Source organism: Hemitrygon akajei, chromosome 7, assembly GCF_048418815.1.
Source record: "Hemitrygon akajei chromosome 7, sHemAka1.3, whole genome shotgun sequence".
In the NCBI taxonomy this organism is placed as follows: domain Eukaryota; kingdom Metazoa; phylum Chordata; class Chondrichthyes; order Myliobatiformes; family Dasyatidae; genus Hemitrygon; species Hemitrygon akajei.
Window position 1 is genome coordinate 126,814,542 of NC_133130.1, and position 23,276 is coordinate 126,837,817.

The 23,276-nt window shown below is 45.2% G+C and overlaps 1 protein-coding gene across 5 annotated transcripts in view; it reads left to right on the forward strand.

The window, feature by feature from the left end:
* Positions 1-12,645: 12,645 nt before the first annotated feature.
* The window catches only part of pgam5 (PGAM family member 5, serine/threonine protein phosphatase, mitochondrial), a 100,446-nt gene continuing 89,815 nt past the window's right edge, over positions 12,646-23,276 (forward strand). Inside the window, exons 1-2 of one of the 5 annotated variants that reach the window (XM_073051919.1) lie at positions 12,646-12,869; positions 17,713-17,888. In XM_073051919.1, the coding sequence (XP_072908020.1) occupies positions 12,706-12,869; positions 17,713-17,888 (340 nt within the window). In that variant the 5' untranslated portion in view covers positions 12,646-12,705. The remainder of the gene's footprint in view (positions 12,870-17,712; positions 17,889-23,276) is intronic. The other 4 variants (XM_073051915.1, XM_073051916.1, XM_073051917.1 and 1 more) reach the window with 4 other exon arrangements.

Consider the following 23,276-nt stretch of genomic DNA (forward strand, 5'->3'; position numbering starts at 1 on the left):
ACAGGAGGATGACTCGAAGGAGGGTAAGACCGATCAAGATTAGGAGAGGAAACGTGTGCCCAGAGTTGGATGAGGTAGGAGAGGACCTAATTAATTTGTTTCAGTACTCATCAATGAGAAGGACCTTGACAAATGCGAGTTCAGTGTAGCACAGGCTAACATGTTGACATTATAGAAGAGTTTGTACAGGAATTCTTAACAAACATTAGGATAGTTAAGTCCCCAGAGCTGGGCGAGGTACACTCCAGGTTATTACAAGAAGAGAGGGAAGAGATCGCTGTGCTGTTGGTGATGATCTTTGCACCTTCACTGGCCACAGGAGTAATACCAGAAGATTGGAGGATGGCAAATGTACGCCCTTGTTCAAAAATGCTAATAGGGATAATGGGCTGACTGGTGTTGTGGCATCAGCACAGGATTTCAAGGCAGATGATCCTGAGTTCGAACCCAGCCAGGAACCAACCTGGGCAGCAGCAGTATCTGTGCGGGAGAAAGGCCTGGCAATCTGCTTCCGTGTCTTGCCATGAAAACCCTATGGACCCTCTGGTCCATGAGGTTACGAAGAGTCGGACTTGACTTAATGAATGAACAAAACAACAATAGGGATAATCCTGGGAATTATAGACCAGTGAGTCTTGCTTCAGTGGAGAGGATTTATTGAGACAGGATTTCCAAGCATTTGGAGAAGCAGAGTTTGTGCTAATCAACATGACTTTGTGAGAGGAGGGTTGTACCTCATGAGCCTGGTTGACTAATTCAAGGAAGTGACAAAACACATTGATGAAGTTAGAGTGGTGAATCTGGATTTTAGTAAAGCATTCAAGTCAAGTCAAGTTTATTGTCATTTAACTATACACATGTATATCGTCAAACGGCAATGTTTCTCTGAACCAGGGTGTAAAACACAGTAGTTCACATAACACACATAAAACACATAATAATTTAGGAAAGTCAGGATAACTTCTACAGACGGATTACTCATAAATAAACAAAGTGCATAGATTAAACATTGTAAGGTGCAGAACAGATTAACCAGTGACTCTTTGAATGTGATGGAGTTCAGAAGCCTAACGGCCTGAGGGAGGAAACTCTTTCCTATCCTGACTGTTCTTGTTTCTATGCATTGGAGTCTCCTGCCTGATGGCAGAAAGTCCGAGAGGATGCTGGATGGATGGGTGGGATCCTTGATAATACTAAGGGCCCTGTGTACGCAGCGCTCCTGATAGATGTCCCCAGTGGATGGTAGGGAGACCCCTATAATCTTCTTAGCTGTTCTCACAGTCCTTTGTAGGGATTTCCGGTCTGATGCTCATCTGCTCCCCTACCAGATGGAGATGCAACTTGTCAGTACACTCTCAATGATGCTCCTATAAAATTCAGTTTTACAACATTTGATAACATTCCCCATAGTAGGCTCATTCAGAAAGGTCGATCCAAGGAAACTTGGCTGCGTGAATTCAGTATTGTGTTGCTTACAGAGGCAGAGGGGTGGTAACAGTGCAGCATATTCTGCCTGGAGGTTGGTGGCTAGTGTTCCACAGAGATCTGTTCTGGTAATCCTGCTCTTTCTGTCTTTTGCAAACTTACTAACCCACCCTTCCAGTTATTAAGATCACAAAAGTTGGTGGTGGTGTGGATTGTGTAGAAGGTTGCAATGGGACATTGATAGGACGGAGAATGGGGCTGAGGAGAGTTCAATCTGGAAAAGTGTGAAGTGACTCACTTTGTAAGGTCAAATTTGAAGGCACAGTACAAAGTTAATGGTAGTATTCTGAGCTGTGTGGAGGAACAGAGGGATCGTTGGGCCCACATCCATAGATCCCTCAAAGTTGCTGCTCAGGTTGATAAGGCATATGATGAGTTGGTCTTTATTAATCAGAGATTGAGTTCAATAGCCTCAAGGTGATGTTGCAGCTCTATAAAACCCTGGTTAGACCAGACTCACTCAGTTCTGTTCGTCTCATTATGGAAGCTTTGGAGGGGGTGCAGAGGAGAGTTACCAGGATGCTATTAGAGGGTATGTCTTATGAGGAAAGGTTGAACAAGGCAGGGCTTCTCTCCTCGGAGAAAAGCAGGATGAGAGGTGACTTGGTGGGGGTGCACAAGATAAGAGGCATTGATAGAGTGGACAGCCAGCACCTTTCCCCAGGGTGGAAATGGGGGCCATAATTTTAAGTTTATTGGAGGAAAGTACAGGGGCAATATCAGAGATAGATTTTATACACAGAGACTGGTAGATGGGTGGAACGCACTGCCAGGGGTGGTGATAGTGGTAGATACATCAGGGTCATTTAAAAGATTCTTAGATTGGTATGTGAATGAAAGAAAAATGGAGGAAAGGGTGAATCAACTCACTTCCTATATTCTGTAATTTCCTTTCATGGATACTCCCAACCCTGAAGGAAAGTTCAAAGTACATTTATTAACAAAGTATGTATGCTATATACAACCTTGAGATTTATCTTCCTGCAGGCAGCCACAAAACAGAGAAACCCAAAAGAGCCCATTAAAACTAAAAAAAAGACCACCAAACACTCAATGTGCAGGAAAAAGAGCACGTCGTGCAAACAGTAAAAAGTAAGAAAATAACCTTTAGAACTGAAGTTCATAAAAGTGAGTTCACAGCCACTGCAGCCGGCCCAGGAGCCGCTGGTTGCAGCCCACAGCCACAGTTCAGTGCAGAGACGAGTAAACTGTGCTGAACACACCAGCACCGCCCTCGCTCAAGTTGGCAGCGTTAACCCTCCCATTAAGTGAAAGGGAACTACACGTGATTAACCATAATCTTGCACATTATTATTTGTGGAATTCAGGTATTCTGCAAAACCTCCATCATTATTGTGTCTTGGAGTAGACTTTACAAAGAGGAGCAGCAGAGACCCTGTTGGTTTCCAGTTGAAATGAGATTTCTCAACCAGAATTGTTGAAGAACAAATAGCCCATGCTTTCTGCTCATCAAGCAGGAAGTACAGGAGCCTTAGGTCCCATGCCACCAGGTTCAGGTATAGTGATTATCCCTCAACCATCAGACTCCTGAACCAGAGGGGATAACTTCACTCACCCCAACAATGAACTGTTCCTACAACCTATGGATTCATTTGCAAGGACTCTACAACTCATATTCTCAATATCTATCTATTTACCTGTTATCTCTATCAGTCTCTAAAGTTTCATTATCAAAGTATGTATACAGTATACAGCTCTGAGATTTATCTTCTCCAGATAGCCACGAAACAAAGAAAACCATTGTTCAAAGAAAAACATCAGCCTTACCCCACACACAAAAAAAACCAAATTTTGCAAATGGCAACATGATCAACACCCCCACACAAAAAAACTTGTGCAAACAACGCAATCGTCAGCCCCTCTCCCACACGCAAAAAATTATGCAAACAGCAACAAGAATATCAAACCTCAAACCCCCAACCCCCTCCTAGCACAAAAAAGCTAGCAAATCGTGCCAATGGCAACGTGAAAGACAGGTGAAAATGTAGAATATGAAAACAGAGCCGAAGAAGTCCTCAATCCAATCCATAAATTGCAGAACTTCAGTAACATATAACTATATAACAATTACAGCACGGAAACAGGCCATTCGGCCCTTCTAGTCCCTGCTGAATGCTTACTCTCACCTAGTCCCATTGACCTGCACTCAGCCCATAACCCTCAATTCCTTTCCTGTCCATATACCTATCCAATTCTGCTTTAAATGACAATACCGAACCTGCCTCTACCACTTCTACTGGAAGCTCGTTCCACACAGCTACCACTCTCTGAGTAAAGAAATTCTCCCTCATGTTACCCTTAAACTTTTGCCCCCGAAGTCTCAACTCATGTCCTCTTGTTGGAAAAAGCCTAGCCACGTCAACTCTATCTATCCCCCTCATAATTTTAAATACCTCTATCAAGTCCCCCCTCAACCTTCTACGCTCCAAAGAATAAAGACCTAACTTGTTCAATCTTTCCCTGTAACTTAGGTGCTGAAACCCAGGTAACATTCTAGTAAATCTTCTCTGTACTCTCTCTATTTTGTTGACATCTTTCCTATAATTCGGTGACCAGAACTGTACACAATACTCCAAATTCGGCCTTACCAATGCCTTGTACAATTTTAACATTACATCCCAACTCCTATACTCAATGCTCTGATTTATAAAGGCCAACATACCAAAAGCTTTCTTCACCACCCTATCCACATGAGATTCCACCTTCAGGGAACTATGCACCATTATTCCTAGATGACTCTGTTCTACTGCATTCTTCAATGCCCTACAATTTACCATGTATGTCCTATTTGGATTATTCCTACCAAAATGTAGCACCTCATACTTATCAGCATTAAACTCTATCTGCCATCGCTCAGCCCACTCTTCTAACTGGCCTAAATCTCTCTGCAAACTTTGAAAACCTACTTCATTATCCACAACGCCACCTACCTTAGTATCACCTGCATACTTACTAATCCAATTTACCACCCCATCATCCAGATCATTAATGTATATGACAAACAACATTGGACCCAGTACAGATCCCTGAGGCACATCACTAGTCACTGGCCTCCAACCTGACAAACAGTTATCCACCACTACTCTCTGGCATCTCCCATCCAGCCATTGTTGAATCCATTTTACTACTTCAATATTAATACCTAATGATTGAACCTTCCTAACTAACCTTCCATGTGGAACCTTGTCAAAGGCTTTACTGAAGTCCATATAGACAACATCCACTGATTTACCCTCGTCAACTTTCACCATAACCTCTTCAAAAAATTCAATAAGATTTGTTAAACATGACCTTCTACGCACAAATCCATGCTGACTATTCCTAATCAGACCCTGTCTATCCAGATAATTATATATACCACCTCTAAGAATACTTTCCATTAATTTACCCACCACTGACATCAAATTGACAGGCCTATAATTGCTAGGTTTACTCTTAGAACCCTTTTTAAACAATGGAACCACATGAGCAATACGCCAATCCTCCTGCACCATCCCCGTTTCTAATGACATTTGAAATATTTCTGTCAGAGCTCCTGCTATTTCTACACCAACCTCCCTCAAGGTCCTAGGGAATATCCTGTCAGGACCCTGAGATTTATCCACTTTTATAATCCTTAAAAATGCCAGTACTTCCTCCTCTTTAATCGTCATAGTTTCCATAACTTCCCTACTTGTCTCCCTTACCTTACACAATTCAATATCCTCCTTAGTGAATACCGAAGAAAAGAAATTGTTCAAAATCTCCCCCATCTCTTTCGGCTACACACATAGCTGTCCACTCTGATTCTCTAAGGGACCAATTTTATCCCTCACTATCCTTTTGCTATTAATATAACTGTAGAAACCCTTTTGATTTATTTTCACCTTACTTGCCAAAGCAACCTCGTATCTTCTTTTAGCTTTTCTAATTTCTTTCTTAAGATTCTTTTTACATTCTTTATATTCCTCGAGCACCTCATTTACTCCATGCTGCCTATATTTATTATAGATCTCCCTCTTTTTCCTGACCAAGTTTCCAATATCCCTTGAAAACCATGGCTCTCTCAAACTTTTAACCTTTCCTTTCAACCTAACAGGAACATAAAGATTCTGTAGCCTCAAAATTTCACCTTTAAATGACCGCCATTTCTCTATTACATCTTTCCCATAAAACGAATTGTCCCAATCCACTCCTTCTAAATCTATTTGCATCTCCTCAAAGTTAGCCTTTCTCCAATCAAAAATCTCAACCCTGGGTCCAGTCCTATCCTTCTCCATAATTATATTGAAACTAATGGCATTGTGCTCCCCAACACATACCTCCGTCACCTGACCTATCTCATTCCCTGACAGGAGATCCAACACTGCCCCTATTGGAGTATAAAGTTGCATTGTTTGCTGTGTAACCAAAACTATGTAGTCAGCTTTGTATTTGCTATGTATGTATCCAATTTAGTAGGAGAATTAAATCTCTGTATTGTCTCTGTACTATTGAACACATCAGTGACTTAAGAATGTAGCCAAATAAGAAGATAATGGTGTGTTAATGAGAGGCTAGCTAAGAGATAACTGTGGCCAGGGATGAGGTAACACGTGGCCCAAAAAGTGGATTAGAACATGCTTAAGTTAATGGGGTAGAAACAATAGTGGGAAGTCGGGAGCTGATGTACTGGTGATACGCAACTGTAGACCGATTGGATATGCTAATGCAACTAAACCAGGAGATTGCTATAAAAAATGCTATGCACAATCAGTGACTAGCTCACTGACTGTCTCAGCTTTTGATTTGCAAATTAAAGTTTAACACTTCTTGAAGAATCTTCTGCGTCTCCTGGTCGTTTGTGGGGCACAAGAAACCATGACACCCCTTCTCTAGTTGGTACCTCTATGAATTGCTGCAAAAACCTATCCTACACACATTTTACAAACTCCAAACCATCCATCCCTTTTACAGTATGGGCTTCCCAGTCTATGTGTGGAAAATTAAAATCTCCCACAATCACAACCCTGTGCTTACTACAAATATCTGCTATCTCCTTGCAAATTTGCTCCTCCAATTCTCGCTCCCCATTAGATAGATAGATAGATACTTTATTCATCCCCATGGGGAAATTCAACTTTTTTTCCAATGTCCCATACATTTGTTGTAGCAAAACTAATTACATACAATACTTAACTCAGTAAAAAATATGATATGCATCTAAATCACTATCTCAAAAAGCATTAATAATAGCTTTTAAAAAGTTCTTAAGTCCTGGCGGTTGAATTGTAAAGCCTAATGGCATTAGGGAGTATTGACCTCTTCATCCTGTCTGAGGAGCATTGATGGTCTATAATACACCCCTATAAGTGTTACTACACCTTTCCCATTCCTCAGTTCCACCCAAATAGTCTCCCTAGATGAGCCCTCTAATCTATCCTGACAGAGCACCGCTGTAATATTTTCTCTGACAAGCAACGCAACACCTCCCCCTCTTGTCCCTCTGACTCTATCACACCTGAAGCAACGAAATCCAGGAATATTTATTTGCCAATCACACCCCTCCTGCAACCATCTTTCACTAATAGCTACAACATCATATTTCCATGTATCAATCCATGCTCTAAGCTCATCCACCTTTCTTACAATGCTCCTAGCATTAAAATAAATGCATTTAAGAAATTCTCCACCTCTTCCTCTCTGTTTATCTCTAACAGTACAAAGAACTTTACTGTCTTTTTCTTCCTTCTCCCATACATCTGTTCCTACACTGTTCCCCTCTCCCCCCCCCCCCCCAAATCTAGTTTAAATCCACTGGAGCCTCTCTAGTAAACCTACCCACAAGAATATTTGTCCCCCTCCAGTTCAGATGTAAACCGTTCCGCCGGAACAGGTCCCACCTTCCCTGGAAAACTGCCCAATTATCTATAAATCTGAAGCCCTCCGTCCTGCACCATGTCTTCAGCCACATGTTGATCTGCACTATCTTACTATTTCTAAACCCACCTGCACGCACTGGTGGCAATCCTGAGATTGCTATCCTCTGACAGCATCGGGGGGGAGAGAGAGAGAGAGAGAAACCGCTCGAATGCAGAGGTCTTCCGAGATCTGTCACACACAGACACCTTATCCGACAGAAGCAAGAGATATCTATTTATTCATCTTTTAGCCTTTTAGACATTCGTTCTTTGTTGGTTTTTATGTGTTTTTTCATTGATTCTATTGAATTTCTTTGTTCTACTGGGAATGCATGAATGAAAATGAGATACTTTGATAATAAGTTTACTTTGAACTTTGGAACTCGCCATAAGCACATTGCTCTCTGTAGGAGCTGGTTGTGTTTAATCTCGCTGCTGTGTTCCCTGAACACAGAATCAGATTTATCACTGACATGTCATGAAAGTTGTTTTGTGGCAGCGCTACTGTACAATTACAATGTAACACAAAACAAGTTACAAACGGGAATATACAAAAATACAAATAGTGACAGGCACCTATACGATAAGGTGGTTGGAGGGTATGGCAAGAGAGAAGGAAAGTGGTTTTGGGGCCAGATCTTGTTGAATAATGGAGCAGATTCAAGGAACCTTGAACGTTTCAAGTTCAAGTTTATTGTCGTCTGACTGTACATATACAACCTGTGGTGAACTACATATACCTGTCTGGACTGCTCCTGTGGCTCCTCCCACAGACCCCTGTATAAAGGCGATTGAGGCCTGAGCCCGGCCTCATTCTCCAGGATGTAGTGTTCATTCTTCCAGTCAATAAATGACCTGGCGCCCGCAGGAGCAGCAGACCACTACCCCGTACACACCACGGTAACTATGAACCCTGTACCCGAGGTGACACCGCGCACACCGTGCCCCACACAGACTCCTCACTACGCTCATGTACCAGGCATCTCGTACGCGTATATTCCGGGCGCCTCGCACACACGTGAGGGACCCCTGACGCCTCCAGTTAGGCCAGAACCAGCACAACCTCCGTCTCCTGTGCAATCACCACCTTCAGCACCTGTGCAATTGCAGCCGGAGCTACGTAGATCGCAGCGACAAATTCGACCACCTGATAGACTTAACCTGTAAATATACTTGTAAGAAACTTCGTCACCTGGGGACTCTTTTTAAAACAAAGGGGGGGGGGGGGTGAATGTGGTGAACTACATATACCTGTCTGGACTGCTCCTGTGGCTCCTCCCACAGACCCCTGTATAAAGGCGATTGAGGACTGAGCCTGGCCTCATTCTCCAGGATGTAGTGTTGTTCATTCTTCCAGTCAATAAAAGCCGATATCTCGCTTCTTACGTCTCAGAGTGAGTTATTGATGGTGCATCACAACCAAACGAAACAACATTCCTTCAGAGCACGGTACACCCACAAAACATATATCACACACACGTAAAATATTACCATAAATAAGTTAACTCAAAATGCATGTGTGGTGCAGCACAAGTAAACAGTAATCAGCTCGCTGACATAGTGACGAGACCTCAGTGGTGGCAAAGGTATTCATTTGTGTCACAGCCTGAGGGAAGAAGCTGTTACCCAGTCTGGCAGTCCAGTCCTGATGCTCCCGTACCTCCTTCCTGACGACAGTGGGTCGAAGAGATTGTGGGATGGGTGGTGCGGATCCTCAGCAACGCTTCAGGCTCTTCGTGTACAACACTCCCGGTAAATGTCAACAATAGTGGGGAGGGAGACCCCAGTGATCCTCTCAATGGTTTTTACCGTCCTCTGTAGGGTCCAGCAGTCTGATGCCTCGCAGCTTCCGTATCGTACAATAGTCAGAGAGTGATAAACCTGTGAAATTCATTGCCACAGGCAACTCTGGAGACCAAGTCTTGGCAGAGTTTGATAGTTTCTTGATCGGTCAGGGCATGAAGGGATACGGGGGTGGGGGTGGGGGTGGAGGCAGGAGATTGGGGCTGAGTGGGAAATGGATCAGCCATGATAAAATGGTGGAGCAGACTCGATGGGCCAAATGGCATTCTGCTCCTATGGTCATAATGCAGCTTGTTCAGGCACACATCCCTGCTCCCTTCCCACCACTCTCAAAGGTGGAAGGACAAACCAGGGTAGGACTTCCATGATAAGCAGTGAAACAGAGGGATCTGGGAATACAGATCCATAATTCCCTGAAAGTGGCGTCATAGCTAGATAGGGTCCTGAAGTGAAATTTTGCCACATTGGTCTTCATAAATCAGGATGCTGAGTACAGGAGATGAGATGTTATGTTGAAGTTGTATGAGATGTTGGTGAGGCCTCATTTGGAGTATTGTGTGCAAGTTTTGGTCACCTACCTACAATAAAGATATCAGTAAGATTCAAAAAGTTTAGAGAAAATTTAAAAGGATGATGCCAGGACTTGAGGAAAGTTTGAATAGGTTAGGACTTACACCTTGGAATGTAGAAGACTGAGGGGAGATTTGATAGAGGTATAGAAATTTATGAGGGATTCAGATAGGGTAAATGCAAGCATATGTTTTCCAGAGGTTGGGTGAGACTAGAACTAGAGGTCATGGGTGAAAGGTGAAATCTTTAAGGGGAACACGAGGGGAAACTTCTTCACTCAGAGGCTGGTGAGAGTGTGGAACGAGCTGCTAGTGGAAGTGGTGGATGAGTTCAATTTCAACATTAAAGTTTGGATAGGTACATGGATGGTAGGGGTATGGAAGCCTATGGTCTGCGTGCAGGCCAGTGGGAGTAGGCAGTTTAAATGGTTCAGCATGGACTAGATGGGCCGAAGTGTCAGTTTCAGTGCCCTAGTGTTGTATTACTATAAATTTATTATCAAAGCACGTATATGTTATCTTGAGATTCATTTTCTTACAGGTATTTACTGGAAAAAAATACAATTTATGAAAACTACATTGAAAACAAAGACCAAGAAACAACCAATTTGTAAAAGAAAACAAACTGCAAATTAATGAGAACATGAGTCATAAATATGAGTCCTTGAAAGTGAGTCTGTAGTTTGTGGAATCAGTTTGTGAAGGTATACAGGCCGGTTCATGAACCTGATATTTGAAGGATAACAACTGTCCCCGAACCTGGTGGTGTGGGGCCTAAGCCTTCTGATGGTAGTTGTGAGAAGAGGGCTTGGCCTGGAAGATGGATGTTGTTTTGTTGTGGCAGTGGTCAATGGTGGGGAGGGCTTTGCCTGTGAGAGACTGTCTCTGACCTCTGTCGCAACACACTGGCAACCATCATCTCCATGTTCCTGAATCGACTCCAGATGCCTCCAAAGACCTGGGTACTGAGAGTGTAATCCCTCCATCGTGGGTCGGTGTGCTTTAGTGACTAGAACCACTAACACTGGAACTACATCCCTAAATCTCTCTCACATCTCCTCTGTTGACCTGTTCTGATTTGTCCTCTCACTGTGGGCCTTCCACAACACCCTGCATTTGTTTCTTAAACCAAAATCAAACTTCATTGCCTGAACCGTTCCTGGCATGAGCGACCATAAACTCATTCTGCGTTCTGTTGCTGTTTTCCCTGGGACTACCTCAATGCAGACTGTAATTGTTTTGGGAACGAAGTGATGCAACTGATAGAAATGAATTAGATAGATAGATAGATAGATAGATACTTTATTCATCCCCATGGGGAAATTCAACTTTTTTTTCCAATGTCCCATACACTTGTTGTAGCAAAACTAATTACATACAATACTTAACTCAGTAAAAAATATGATATGCATCTAAATCACTATCTCAAAAAGCATTAATAATAGCTTTTAAAAAGTTCTTAAGTCCTGGCGGTTGAATTGTAAAGCCTAATGGCATTGGGGAGTATTGACCTCTTCATCCTGTCTGAGGAGCATTGCATCGATAGTAACCTGTCGCTGAAACTGCTTCTCTGTCTCTGGATGGTGCTATGTAGAGGATGTTCAGAGTTTTCCATAATTGACCGTATTTTTATACATAATTAATCTCTTTATTTGACAAAATGAGACCCAGCAGGCATCGTATTGCAACCCTTTCAGAGGCAGAGGCCTGCTCGACCCATTAGTATATGACATTTTATAAGATAAAGATCAAAGGACAATGCTATATTTACAATGCTTCCTTTGAATTACATTTAATTTTCACACCTCCTTCTACTGACACCCAAAACGAACGTTCACTCAGCATTGCCTGCTTTTCCTGTTAACTGTGGTTTACCCATTCTCCACATCTGCTTTTTACATTTAATCTATAGTCCATATTCAGATCTGAAGATTGGTGGCTGCAGTTAATAGTTAATATTTTTCTACATGTCCTAACCCCCAAAAACGCCCTAACAGTGATGAACTACTCGGTATGGTTGGTGGGCAAGACAAACTCATTCACTAATTTTACATCCCTCTGATCTCAGGCAGGGGTCTAATCAGTTCCACGTTTTCTGTTAACATAAGCTGGGGTGGGGAATGGTTGAGAGAATGTCAGTTTCAAACTTGCAGGAGCGCACATCTGACAGCCTCTCAAACACATTCCACACCATCAGGAAAAGTCAGCATCATCTCTACTTTCCAGAGAGGTTGGATTATGCATATCCATTATAGATGTGGAGCAGAGGGCACCCAAACAAGCTGATCATGCCCTCTGGGGAAACAGGGCGGCTCTGTAACGGGTAGTCAGAACTGCCCAAAACTGGCTCCATCCTGCTGCCCGCCATCAAGTGCCTGAAAAAGACCAGTAACTTCATGAAGCAACTCACCCACCCTCCATCCCCCTCCCCCACTACCCTCGGCCTCACCTACCCAACCTTCACTACCCTCGCTCTCCCCCTCCCACCCAACCTTCTCCCTCCCCTTCCCCACCCGACCCCAACCCCTACTCGTCCTCCCCTTCCGCCTCCCCACCCACTCCCCTTCTCCCTCTCCCTCCCCCCCCTCCCCTTCTCCCCTTCTCCCTCCCCCCCTCCCCTTCTCCCCTTCTCCCTCTCCCCCCCCTCCCCTTCTCCCTCTCCCCCCCCTCCCCTTCTCCCTCTCCCCCCCCTCCCCTTCTCCCTCTCCCCCCCCTCCCCTTCTCCCTCTCCCCCCCCTCCCCTTCTCCCTCTCCCCCCCCTCCCCTTCTCCCTCTCCCTTCCCCCCCTCTCCCCTCCCCCCCAGGATTTCAATTCACTTGTTACAACAGGGAATTGGCAGTGCATCGGAACCGCCGTCTGATTGCACCCGGCTTCCGTACCGGAAGTCTCGTCCGAGAGACTTTTGTCTTCCCGCGGTGCGAGGGGCCGGACATTGGTTCCGCCGGCCATGGCCTTCCGTAAAGCGTTCCAGGTGGCGGCCTGCGGTCTCGCTGGCACCGCCGCCTTGGTGGTGGCTGCGGCCGCCTCACAGCGACGTGGTGACAGCAGCGTGAAAGCGGCGACCGTCAGCTGGAGCCCTGCCACCGGAGGCTGGGACTCCAACTGGGACAAGTGAGTTGTGGGGAAAGGGCCGAGTGAGCGCCGCGCCTCGGAAGGATGCCGGTGCCGAAGGAGCGCGGCGAGGCAGAGTGTCGGCACTGAGGGAGCGTCGCGGCTCGGGGCTGGGGTGGCCTGAGGGACGGGAGGAGTTTCACTGTGAAGAAGGAGGCTTTCCCGCGGCGGTGGGGAAGACGGGGATGCCGGGGTAGGGGACGGGGACCGCGGCCGGTTCTGGTGCAGAGAATCGCTACCAACTAACAGACAAGCGGCTAAACTCAGCGGGTCGGGCAGCGTCTGTGGGGAGGAGAGGCACCATCTGACACCTGAATCAGGGTTTCCACCTGTAACGTCGATGGAGAAAGCCTGCTTGCAGTCACTCTATCTATACCCATCATATATATCTTATCAAATCTCCCCTCATTCTTCTACGCTCCAGGGAATAAAGTCCTAACCTATTCAACCTTTCTCTGTAACTCAGTTTCTCAAGTCCCGGCAACATCCTTGTAAACCTTCTCTGCACTCTTTCATCCTTATTAATGTCCTTCCTGTAATTTGCTGACCAAAACTGCACACAGTACTCCAAATTCGGCCTCACCAATGCCTTATACAACTTCAGTCATAACATTCTAACTCTTATACTCAATATTTTGATTTATAAAGGTCAATGTACCAAAAGCTCTCTTTACTACCCTATCTACCTGTGACACCACTTGTAGGGAATTTTGTATCTGTATTCCCAGATCCCTCTGTTCTACTGCACTCCTCAGTGCCTTACCATTTACCTTGTATGTTCTACCTTGGTTTGTCCTTCCAAAGTGCAATACCTCACACTTGTCTGTATTAAACTCCCATCTGCCATTTTTCCAGCTGGTCCAAATCCCTCTGCAAGCTTTGAAAACCTTCCTCACTGTCCACTACACCTCCAATCTTTGTATCATCAGCAAATTTGCTGATCCAATATACCACATTATCATCCAGATCATTGATATAGATGACAAATAACAATAGACCCAGCACTGATCCCTGTGGCACACTACAAGTCACAGGCCTCCACTCAGAGAAGCAATCCCTCACTACCACTCTCTGACTTCTCCCGTAGAGCCAATGTCTAATCCAATTTACTACCTCACCATGTATACCTAGCGACTGAATCTTCCTAACTAACCTCCCATGCGGGACCTTGTCAAAGGCCTTATTGAAGTCCATGTAGACAACATCCACTGCCTTCCCTTCCTCCACTTTCTTGGTAACCTCCTTGAAAAACTCTAATAGATTTGTTAAACATGACCTACCACGCACAAAACCGTGTTGATTCTCCCTAATAAGTCCCTGTCTATCCAAATACTTGTAGATCCTATCTCTTAGTACTCCTTCCAATAATTTACCTATTACTGATGTCAAACTTACTGGCCTATAATTTCCCAGATTACTTTTAGAGCCTTTTTTTTAAACAACGGAACAACATGAGCTATCCTCCAATCCTCTGGCACCTCACCCGTAGATACCGACATTTTAAATATATCTGCCAGGGCCCCTGCAATTTCAACACTAGTCTTCTTCAAGTTCCGAGGGAATACCCTGTCAGGACCTGGGGTTTATCTACTCTGATTTGCCTCAAGATAGCAAGCACCTCCTCCTCTTCAATCTGTATAGGTTCCATGACCTCCCCACTTGTTTGCCTTATTTCCATTGACTCCAGTTTCCTTAGTAAATACAGACGCAAAAAACCCATTTAAGATCTCCTCCATTTCTTTTGGTTCCATACATAGCCAACCACTCTGATCTTCAACAGGATCAATTTTATCCCTTACTATCCTTTTGCTCTTAATATATCTGTAGAAGCTCTTTGGATTATCCTTTCACCTTGACTGCCAAAGCAACCTCATATCTTCTTTTGGCCCTCCTGATTTCTTTCTTAAGTATTATTTTTGCACTTTTTATACTCCTCAAGCACCTTATTTGCTCCCTGTTTTCTATACATGTCATACATCTCTCTCTTCTTCTTTATCAGAGTTCCAATATCCTTAGAGAACCAAGGTTCCTTATACTTATTCACTTTGCCTTTAACCCTGACAGGAACGTACAAACTCTGCACTCTCAAAATTTCTCCTTTGAAGGCCTCCCACTTACCAATCACATCCTTGCCAGAGAACAACCTGTACCAATCCACACTTTTTAGATCCTTTCTCATTTCTTCAAAATTGGCCTTTTTCCAGTTCAGAACCTCAACCTGAGGACCAGATCTATCTTTATCCATGATCAAGTTGAAACTAATGGTATTATGATCACTGGAACCAAAGTGTTCCCCTACACACACTTCCGTCACCTGTCCTAACTCATTTCCTAATAGGAGATCTAATATTACATCCTCTCTAGTTGGTACCTCTATATATTGATTTAGAAAACTTTCCTTAACACATTTTACAAACTTTAACCTGTCTAGACCTTTAACAGTATGGGAGTCCCAATCAATATGTGGAAAATGAAAATCCCCTACTATCACAATTTTATGTTTCCTGCAGTTGTCTCCCCTATACTTTCCCCCAATGTCCTTAAAATTGTATCCCCTCTGTTACCCATCTGCTCTAGGATAGGCCTCCACTTCAGCACAGGCTGCCTGTGGGCCTTCGACCTCCAGTTCTTGGCCCTGGACTCTCACTTGCAGACATCAGGCCTCTGATCTCCGGACACGCTGCCGGACTTTGCCGGTCTCTGGGTGTTGACTCCAGGGCTCACCATTAGAATCATAGAGCATTGAACCAGGCCGTTCAGGCCATCTAGTCAGTGCCAAAATATAATTCTGCCAAGTCCCATCGACCTGTAGCCCTCCATGTCCGACCATCCATGTACCTATCAAAATTTTTCTTAAATATTGAAATCGAACCTGCATCTACCACTTCTGCTGGCAGCTTGTTCCACCTTCTCACCACTGTCAGTGTGAAGAAATTTACCCTCATGCTCCCCTTAAACATTTCACCTTTCACCCCTTTCTGGTTTCACCCTTTCCTTTCTGGTCCCGTCTTGACCCGAAATGTTGACTGCTCATTTCCCTCTTTTGATGCTGCCTGACCTTCTGAGTTCCTCCAGGATTTTGTGTCTGTTACTCTGGACTTCCTGCATCTGCAGAATCTCTTGTGTTTATGATATAAACGATGGTTTGTGAAGTCCAGGACCAGGGGCCACAATCTCAAAATTCAAACCATACGTTTGGAAAGATGTGGGGCGGCACTTCACCACATTATACTGCGGAGCTTGTTTACCATCCTAAAGCTTCGGCCTCAGCTGATTTATTTATTTTATTTATTTATTGAGATATAGCCCTTCGAGCCACGCTGCCCAGCAACCTATGATTTAACCATGTCCTAATCACAGGACAATTTACAGTGTCTGACCAACGGATGCATCTTTGGAAATTGGGAGGAAACCCATGTGGTCCAGGAGAGAACATATAAACTCCTTACAGGCAGCAGCGAGAGATGAACCTGGGTCACCTGCTAACCCCTACACTACCGTCTTTTATCAGAGCTCGTATCGTTAGAAGGGGAGTGAAGTTGAGGAAAAAAAGGTTGGGGAGCAAATTCGCAATCTAACCAAGTGGTTGCACCCAAGGCTCCTTGTGTTACAGCTATTTAAAAAAAAAAAAAAATAATTCACAGCTGTAGTGGAGCAAGAGAAGCGAGTTTAGTCTTGATCTCCAGTGCTGTTTGGGTGGAGTTTGCATGATCTCCCTGTGATTGTGTGGATTGGCTCAGAGTGCCTGATTTCCTCCCACACTCCAAGGCCATGCCGATTGGTAGGTTAGTTATTCCAGGATTGAAAGGCTTGTCGTATGAGGAGTGTTTGATGGCTCTGGGCGTTTACTCACTGAATTCAGAAGAATGAGGGGTAACCTCATTAAAATCTATCGAATGTTGAAAATCCTCAAAGGAGTGGGTGTGGAGAGGATGTTTCTATGGTGGCAGAGGGTGGTGAATCTGTGGAATTCGTTACCACAGACGGGTGTGGAGACTGAGTCTCTGGGTATATTTAAGGCAGAGGTTGTGCTGATTGGTCAGGGTATGAAGGGATATGGGGAGAAGGCAGGAGAATGAGGCTGGGGGGGTAATCTGTGATGAAATGACAGTACAAACTCGATGGGCCAAATGGCCTAATTCTGCTCCTATGTCTTGTGGTCTGGATGGGTCACAGTTCATTGCTTCAAGTGTGTAGGTGTATGTTAGAGTCTGGGGGGAATTGATAGGAATGTGAGAAGGATTTAAAAAGGGAATTAGTATAAATAGGTAATAACACTTTTCATACAGCCAATGTCATTCAGAGTGGGATAAAAATTAAAATAAAAGAAATAAATAAAAGACAAAATGATGTTAGTTAAAAGCAAGGTTAAATAAATAGGTTTTGAACTGGCATTTAAAGTGTCAACTGAGTCTGCATCTCTTGTAGTTATAGGTATTGAAATTCCCCAGTTTAGGAGTGAAGTTCAAAACTGACCTGCCAATTATCTTTGGAGGAAGATTGTTTAAGGGGCCAGCAGAAGAAGGGTAGTTGATTTGAAGTTGAGTGTTTGTGAATGGGGTGAGAGCCAAACGCAACACACAAGACAGTATGAGACACTTTGCGTCTTGGAGTCTGCTGGTTTTAGAAATGAGAGTCTTAGCTGAATTCCCCCTTGGTTCATTTGCCCACCTTCCACACGAAAGGTTATCTCAGGCCTGTGGTCACACTGACAGGGTGCTGATGTAGGAAGTCAATGACTGTTGGGTGCTCAAGGCTGGGTAACCAGTCACCAATCTCTTTGTCAGTGGGACGTGGATTCATTGGCAAGGCATAAATGTCTCTCTCGTGTTTTATTTTTCAGACGTGAGCCGATTTCTCTTATTAAACCAAACCAGAGAAATAAAGAGGCTTCTGAGGACTTCAGCACACAGCTAGAAAACTACAAGGTCAAAGCCACAAGGCACATCTTCCTCATCAGACATTCCCAGTATGAACTGTCGGCCTCGACAGACAAGGACAGAGTCCTGACATCACTGGGTCAGTACTTCCTTCAACTGCAAAGTTTTAGCAGAAGAATTCTTTAGCATTTAGTGTTTTCCTTCATTTTCCCATCAGCAGGTTATCTGGGAACAACAAGGACCACTCAGTCCCTGTTCTGTCAGGCATCTCTTAAACCAGGGCCCCAACCTAGGGTCCTCAGACCCCTTGGTTAATAGGGGAAAAAGGTTGGGATCTCCTGATTTGAACCCTTGGCTGTGAAAAGATGAATCTTAAATGCCCTTTCGTATTAGCCATTGCCACCTAGGAAAAAGGTGCTGGTTGTCCACATGCTCTATGCCTCTTATCACCTTGTGCTTTTCTATCAAGTCACATATAATCCTCCTCTGCTCCAAAGAGAAAAGCCTAGCTCACTCAACCTTTCCTCAGAAGATACGCTCTCTAATCCAGGCAGCACCCTAGTAAGTTTATTCTGCACCCTCTCCAAAGTTTCCATGAGTTTCCTATAATGAGGTGACCAGAACATAATATTCCAAGTGTGATCTAACCAGGGTTTTACAGACCTGCAACGTTACCTTGTGGCTTGAACTCAAATCTCCAGAATAATGAAGGCCAAAACACCATACGCCTTATGATACCACCCTGTCAGTTTGCACAGTAACAGAGATCTGTGGGCCAGGGTCCCAATGATACACAGTCACTGAGAGATGTGTGGACCAGGGTCCCAATGATACACAGTAACAGAGAGATGTGTGGACCAGGGTCCCAATGATGCACAGTAACTGAGAGATGTGTGGACCAGGGTCCCAATGATACACAGTAACTGAGATCTGTGGACCAGGGTCCCAATGATACACAGTAACAGAGATCTGTGGACCAGGGTCCCAATGATACACAGTAACAGAGATCTGTGGACCAGGGTCCCAATGATACACAGTAACTGAGAGATCTGTGGACCAGGGTCCCAATGATACACAGTAACAGAGATCTGTGGACCAGGGTCCCAATGATACACAGTAACTGAGAGATCTGTGGACCAGGGTCCCAATGATACACAGTAACTGAGAGATCTGTGGACCAGGGTCCCAATGATACACAGTAACTGAGATCTGTGGGCCAGGGTCCCAATGATACACAGTAACAGAGAGATGTGTGGACCAGGGTCCCAATGATACACAGTAACAGAGAGATGTGTGGACCAGGGTCCCAATGATACACAGTAACTGAGAGATGTGTGGACCAGGGTCCCAATGATACACAGTAACAGAGAGATGTGTGGACCAGGGTCCCAATGATACACAGTCACTGAGAGATGTGTGGACCAGGGTCCCAATGATACACAGTAACAGAGAGATGTGTGGACCAAGGTCCCAATGATACACAGTAACAGAGAGATGTGTGGACCAGGATCCCAATGATACACAGTAACAGAGAGATGTGTGGACCAGGGTCCCAATGATACACAGTCAATGAGAGATGTGTGGACCAGGGTCCCAATGATACACAGTAACAGAGAGATGTGTGGACCAGGGTCCCAATGATACACAGTAACAGAGAGATGTGTGGACCAGGGTCCCAATGATACACAGTAACAGAGAGATGTGTGGACCAGGGTCCCAATGATACACAGTAACAGAGAGATGTGTGGACCAGGGTCCCAATGATGCACAGTAACTGAGAGATGTGTGGACCAGGGTCCCAATGATACACAGTAACTGAGATGTGTGGACCAGGGTCCCAATGATACACAGTAACTGAGATGTGTGGACCAGGGTCCCAATGATACACAGTAACTGAGAGATGTGTGGACCAGGGTCCCAATGATACACAGTAACAGAGATCTGTGGACCAGGGTCCAAATGATACACAGTAACTGAGAGATGTGTGGACCAGGGTCCCAATGATACACAGTAACAGAGATCTGTGGACCAGGGTCCCAATGATACACAGTAACTGAGAGATGTGTGGACCAGGGTCCCAATGATACACAGTAACAGAGATCTGTGGACCAGGGTCCCAATGATACACAGTAACTGAGAGATGTGTGGACCAGGGTCCCACTGATACACAGTAACTGAGAGATGTGTGGACCAGGGTCCCAATGATACACAGTAACTGAGTGAAGTGTGGACCAGGGTCCCAATGATACACAATAACTGAGAGATCTGTGGACCAGGGTCCCAATGATACACAGTAACAGAGATCTGTGGACCAGGGTCCCAATGATACACAGTAACTGAGATCTGTGGACCAGGGTCCCAATGATACACAGTAACTGAGAGATGTGTGGACCAGGGTCCCAATGATACACAGTAACTGAGAGATGTGTAGACCAGGGTCCCAATGATACACAGTAACTGAGAGATGTGTGGACCAGGGTCCCAATGATACACAGTAACAGAGATCTGTGGACCAGGGTCCCAATGATACACAGTAACTGAGAGATGTGTGGACCAGGGTCCCAATGATACACAGTAACTGAGAGATGTGTGGACCAGGGTCCCAATCATACACAGTAACTGAGAGATGTGTGGACCAGGGTCCCAATGATACACAGTAACAGAGAGATGTGTGGACCAGGGTCCCAATGATACACAGTCACTGAGAGATGTGTGGACCAGGGTCCCAATGATACACAGTAACTGAGATCTGTGGACCAGGGTCCCAATGATACACAGTCACTGAGAGATGTGTGGACCAGGGTCCCAATGATACACAGTAACTGAGATCTGTGGACCAGGGTCCCAATGATACACAGTAACAGAGATCTGTGGACCAGGGTCCCAATGATACACAGTCACTGAGATCTGTGGACCAGGGTCCCAATGATACACAGTAACTGAGATCTGTGGACCAGGGTCCCAATGATACACAGTAACTGAGAGATCTGTGGACCAGGGTCCCAATGATACACAGTAACTGAGAGATCTGTGGACCAGGGTCCCAATGATACCCAGTAACTGAGATCTGTGGGCCAGGGTCCCAATGATACACAGTAACAGAGAGATGTGTGGACCAGGGTCCCAATGATACACAGTAACTGAGAGATGTGTGGACCAGGGTCCCAATGATACACAGTAACTGAGAGATCTGTGGACCAGGGTCCCAATGATACACAGTAACTGAGAGATGTGTGGACCAGGGTCCCAATGATACACAGTCACTGAGAGATGTGTGGACCAGGGTCCCAATGATACACAGTAACAGAGAGATGTGTGGACCAGTGTCCCAATGATACACAGTAACTGAGAGATGTGTGGACCAGGGTCCCAATGATACACAGTAACTGAGAGATGTGTGGACCAGGGTCCCAATGATACACAGTAACTGAGAGATGTGTAGACCAGGGTCCCAATGATACACAGTAACTGAGAGATGTGTGGACCAGGGTCCCAATGATACACAGTAACAGAGATCTGTGGACCAGGGTCCCAATGATACACAGTAACTGAGAGATGTGTGGACCAGGGTCCCAATGATACACAGTAACTGAGAGATGTGTGGACCAGGGTCCCAATGATACACAGTAACTGAGAGATGTGTGGACCAGGGTCCCAATGATACACAGTAACAGAGAGATGTGTGGACCAGTGTCCCAATGATACACAGTCACTGAGAGATGTGTGGACCAGGGTCCCAATGATACACAGTAACTGAGATCTGTGGACCAGGGTCCCAATGATACACAGTCACTGAGAGATGTGTGGACCAGGGTCCCAATGATACACAGTAACTGAGATCTGTGGACCAGGGTCCCAATGATACACAGTAACAGAGATCTGTGGACCAGGGTCCCAATGATACACAGTCACTGAGATCTGTGGACCAGGGTCCCAATGATACACAGTAACTGAGATCTGTGGACCAGGTTCCCAATGATACACAGTAACTGAGAGATCTGTGGACCAGGGTCCCAATGATACACAGTAACTGAGAGATCTGTGGACCAGGGTCCCAATGATACCCTGTAACTGAGATCTGTGGGCCAGGGTCCCAATGATACACAGTAACAGAGAGATGTGTGGACCAGGGTCCCAATGATACACAGTAACAGAGAGATGTGTGGACCAGGGTCCCAATGATACACAGTAACTGAGAGATGTGTGGACCAGGGTCCCAATGATACACAGTAACTGAGAGATGTGTGGACCAGGGTCCCAATGATACACAGTCACTGAGAGATGTGTGGACCAGGGTCCCAATGATACACAGTAACAGAGAGATGTGTGGACCAGTGTCCCAATGATACACAGTAACAGAGAGATGTGTGGACCAGGGTCCCAATGATACACAGTAACAGAGAGATGTGTGGACCAGGGTCCCAATGATACACAGTAACTGAGAGATGTGTGGACCAGGGTCCCAATGATACACAGTAACTGAGAGATGTGTGGACCAGGGTCCCAATGATACACAGTCACTGAGAGATGTGTGGACCAGGGTCCCAATGATACACAGTAACTGAGAGATGTGTGGACCAGTGTCCCAATGATACACAGTAACAGAGAGATGTGTGGACCAGGGTCCCAATTATACACAGTAACAGAGAGATGTGTGGACCAGGGTCCCAATGATACACAGTAACTGAGAGATGTGTGGACCAGGGTCCCAATGATACACAGTAACTGAGAGATGTGTGGACCAGGGTCCCAATGATACACAGTCACTGAGAGATGTGTGGACCAGGGTCCCAATGATACACAGTAACTGAGATCTGTGGACCAGGGTCCCAATGATACACAGTCACTGAGAGATGTGTGGACCAGGGTCCCAATGATACACAGTAACTGAGATCTGTGGACCAGGGTCCCAATGATACACAGTAACAGAGATCTGTGGACCAGGGTCCCAATGATACACAGTCACTGAGAGATGTGTGGACCAGGGTCCCAATGATACACAGTAACTGAGATCTGTGGACCAGGGTCCCAATGATACACAGTAACAGAGATCTGTGGACCAGGGTCCCAATGATACACAGTCACTGAGATCTGTGGACCAGGGTCCCAATGATACACAGTAACTGAGATCTGTGGACCAGGTTCCCAATGATACACAGTAACTGAGAGATCTGTGGACCAGGGTCCCAATGATACACAGTAACTGAGAGATCTGTGGACCAGGGTCCCAATGATACCCTGTAACTGAGATCTGTGGGCCAGGGTCCCAATGATACACAGTAACAGAGAGATGTGTGGACCAGGGTCCCAATGATACACAGTAACAGAGAGATGTGTGGACCAGGGTCCCAATGATACACAGTAACTGAGAGATGTGTGGACCAGGGTCCCAATGATACACAGTAACTGAGAGATGTGTGGACCAGGGTCCCAATGATACACAGTCACTGAGAGATGTGTGGACCAGGGTCCCAATGATACACAGTAACTGAGAGATGTGTGGACCAGTGTCCCAATGATACACAGT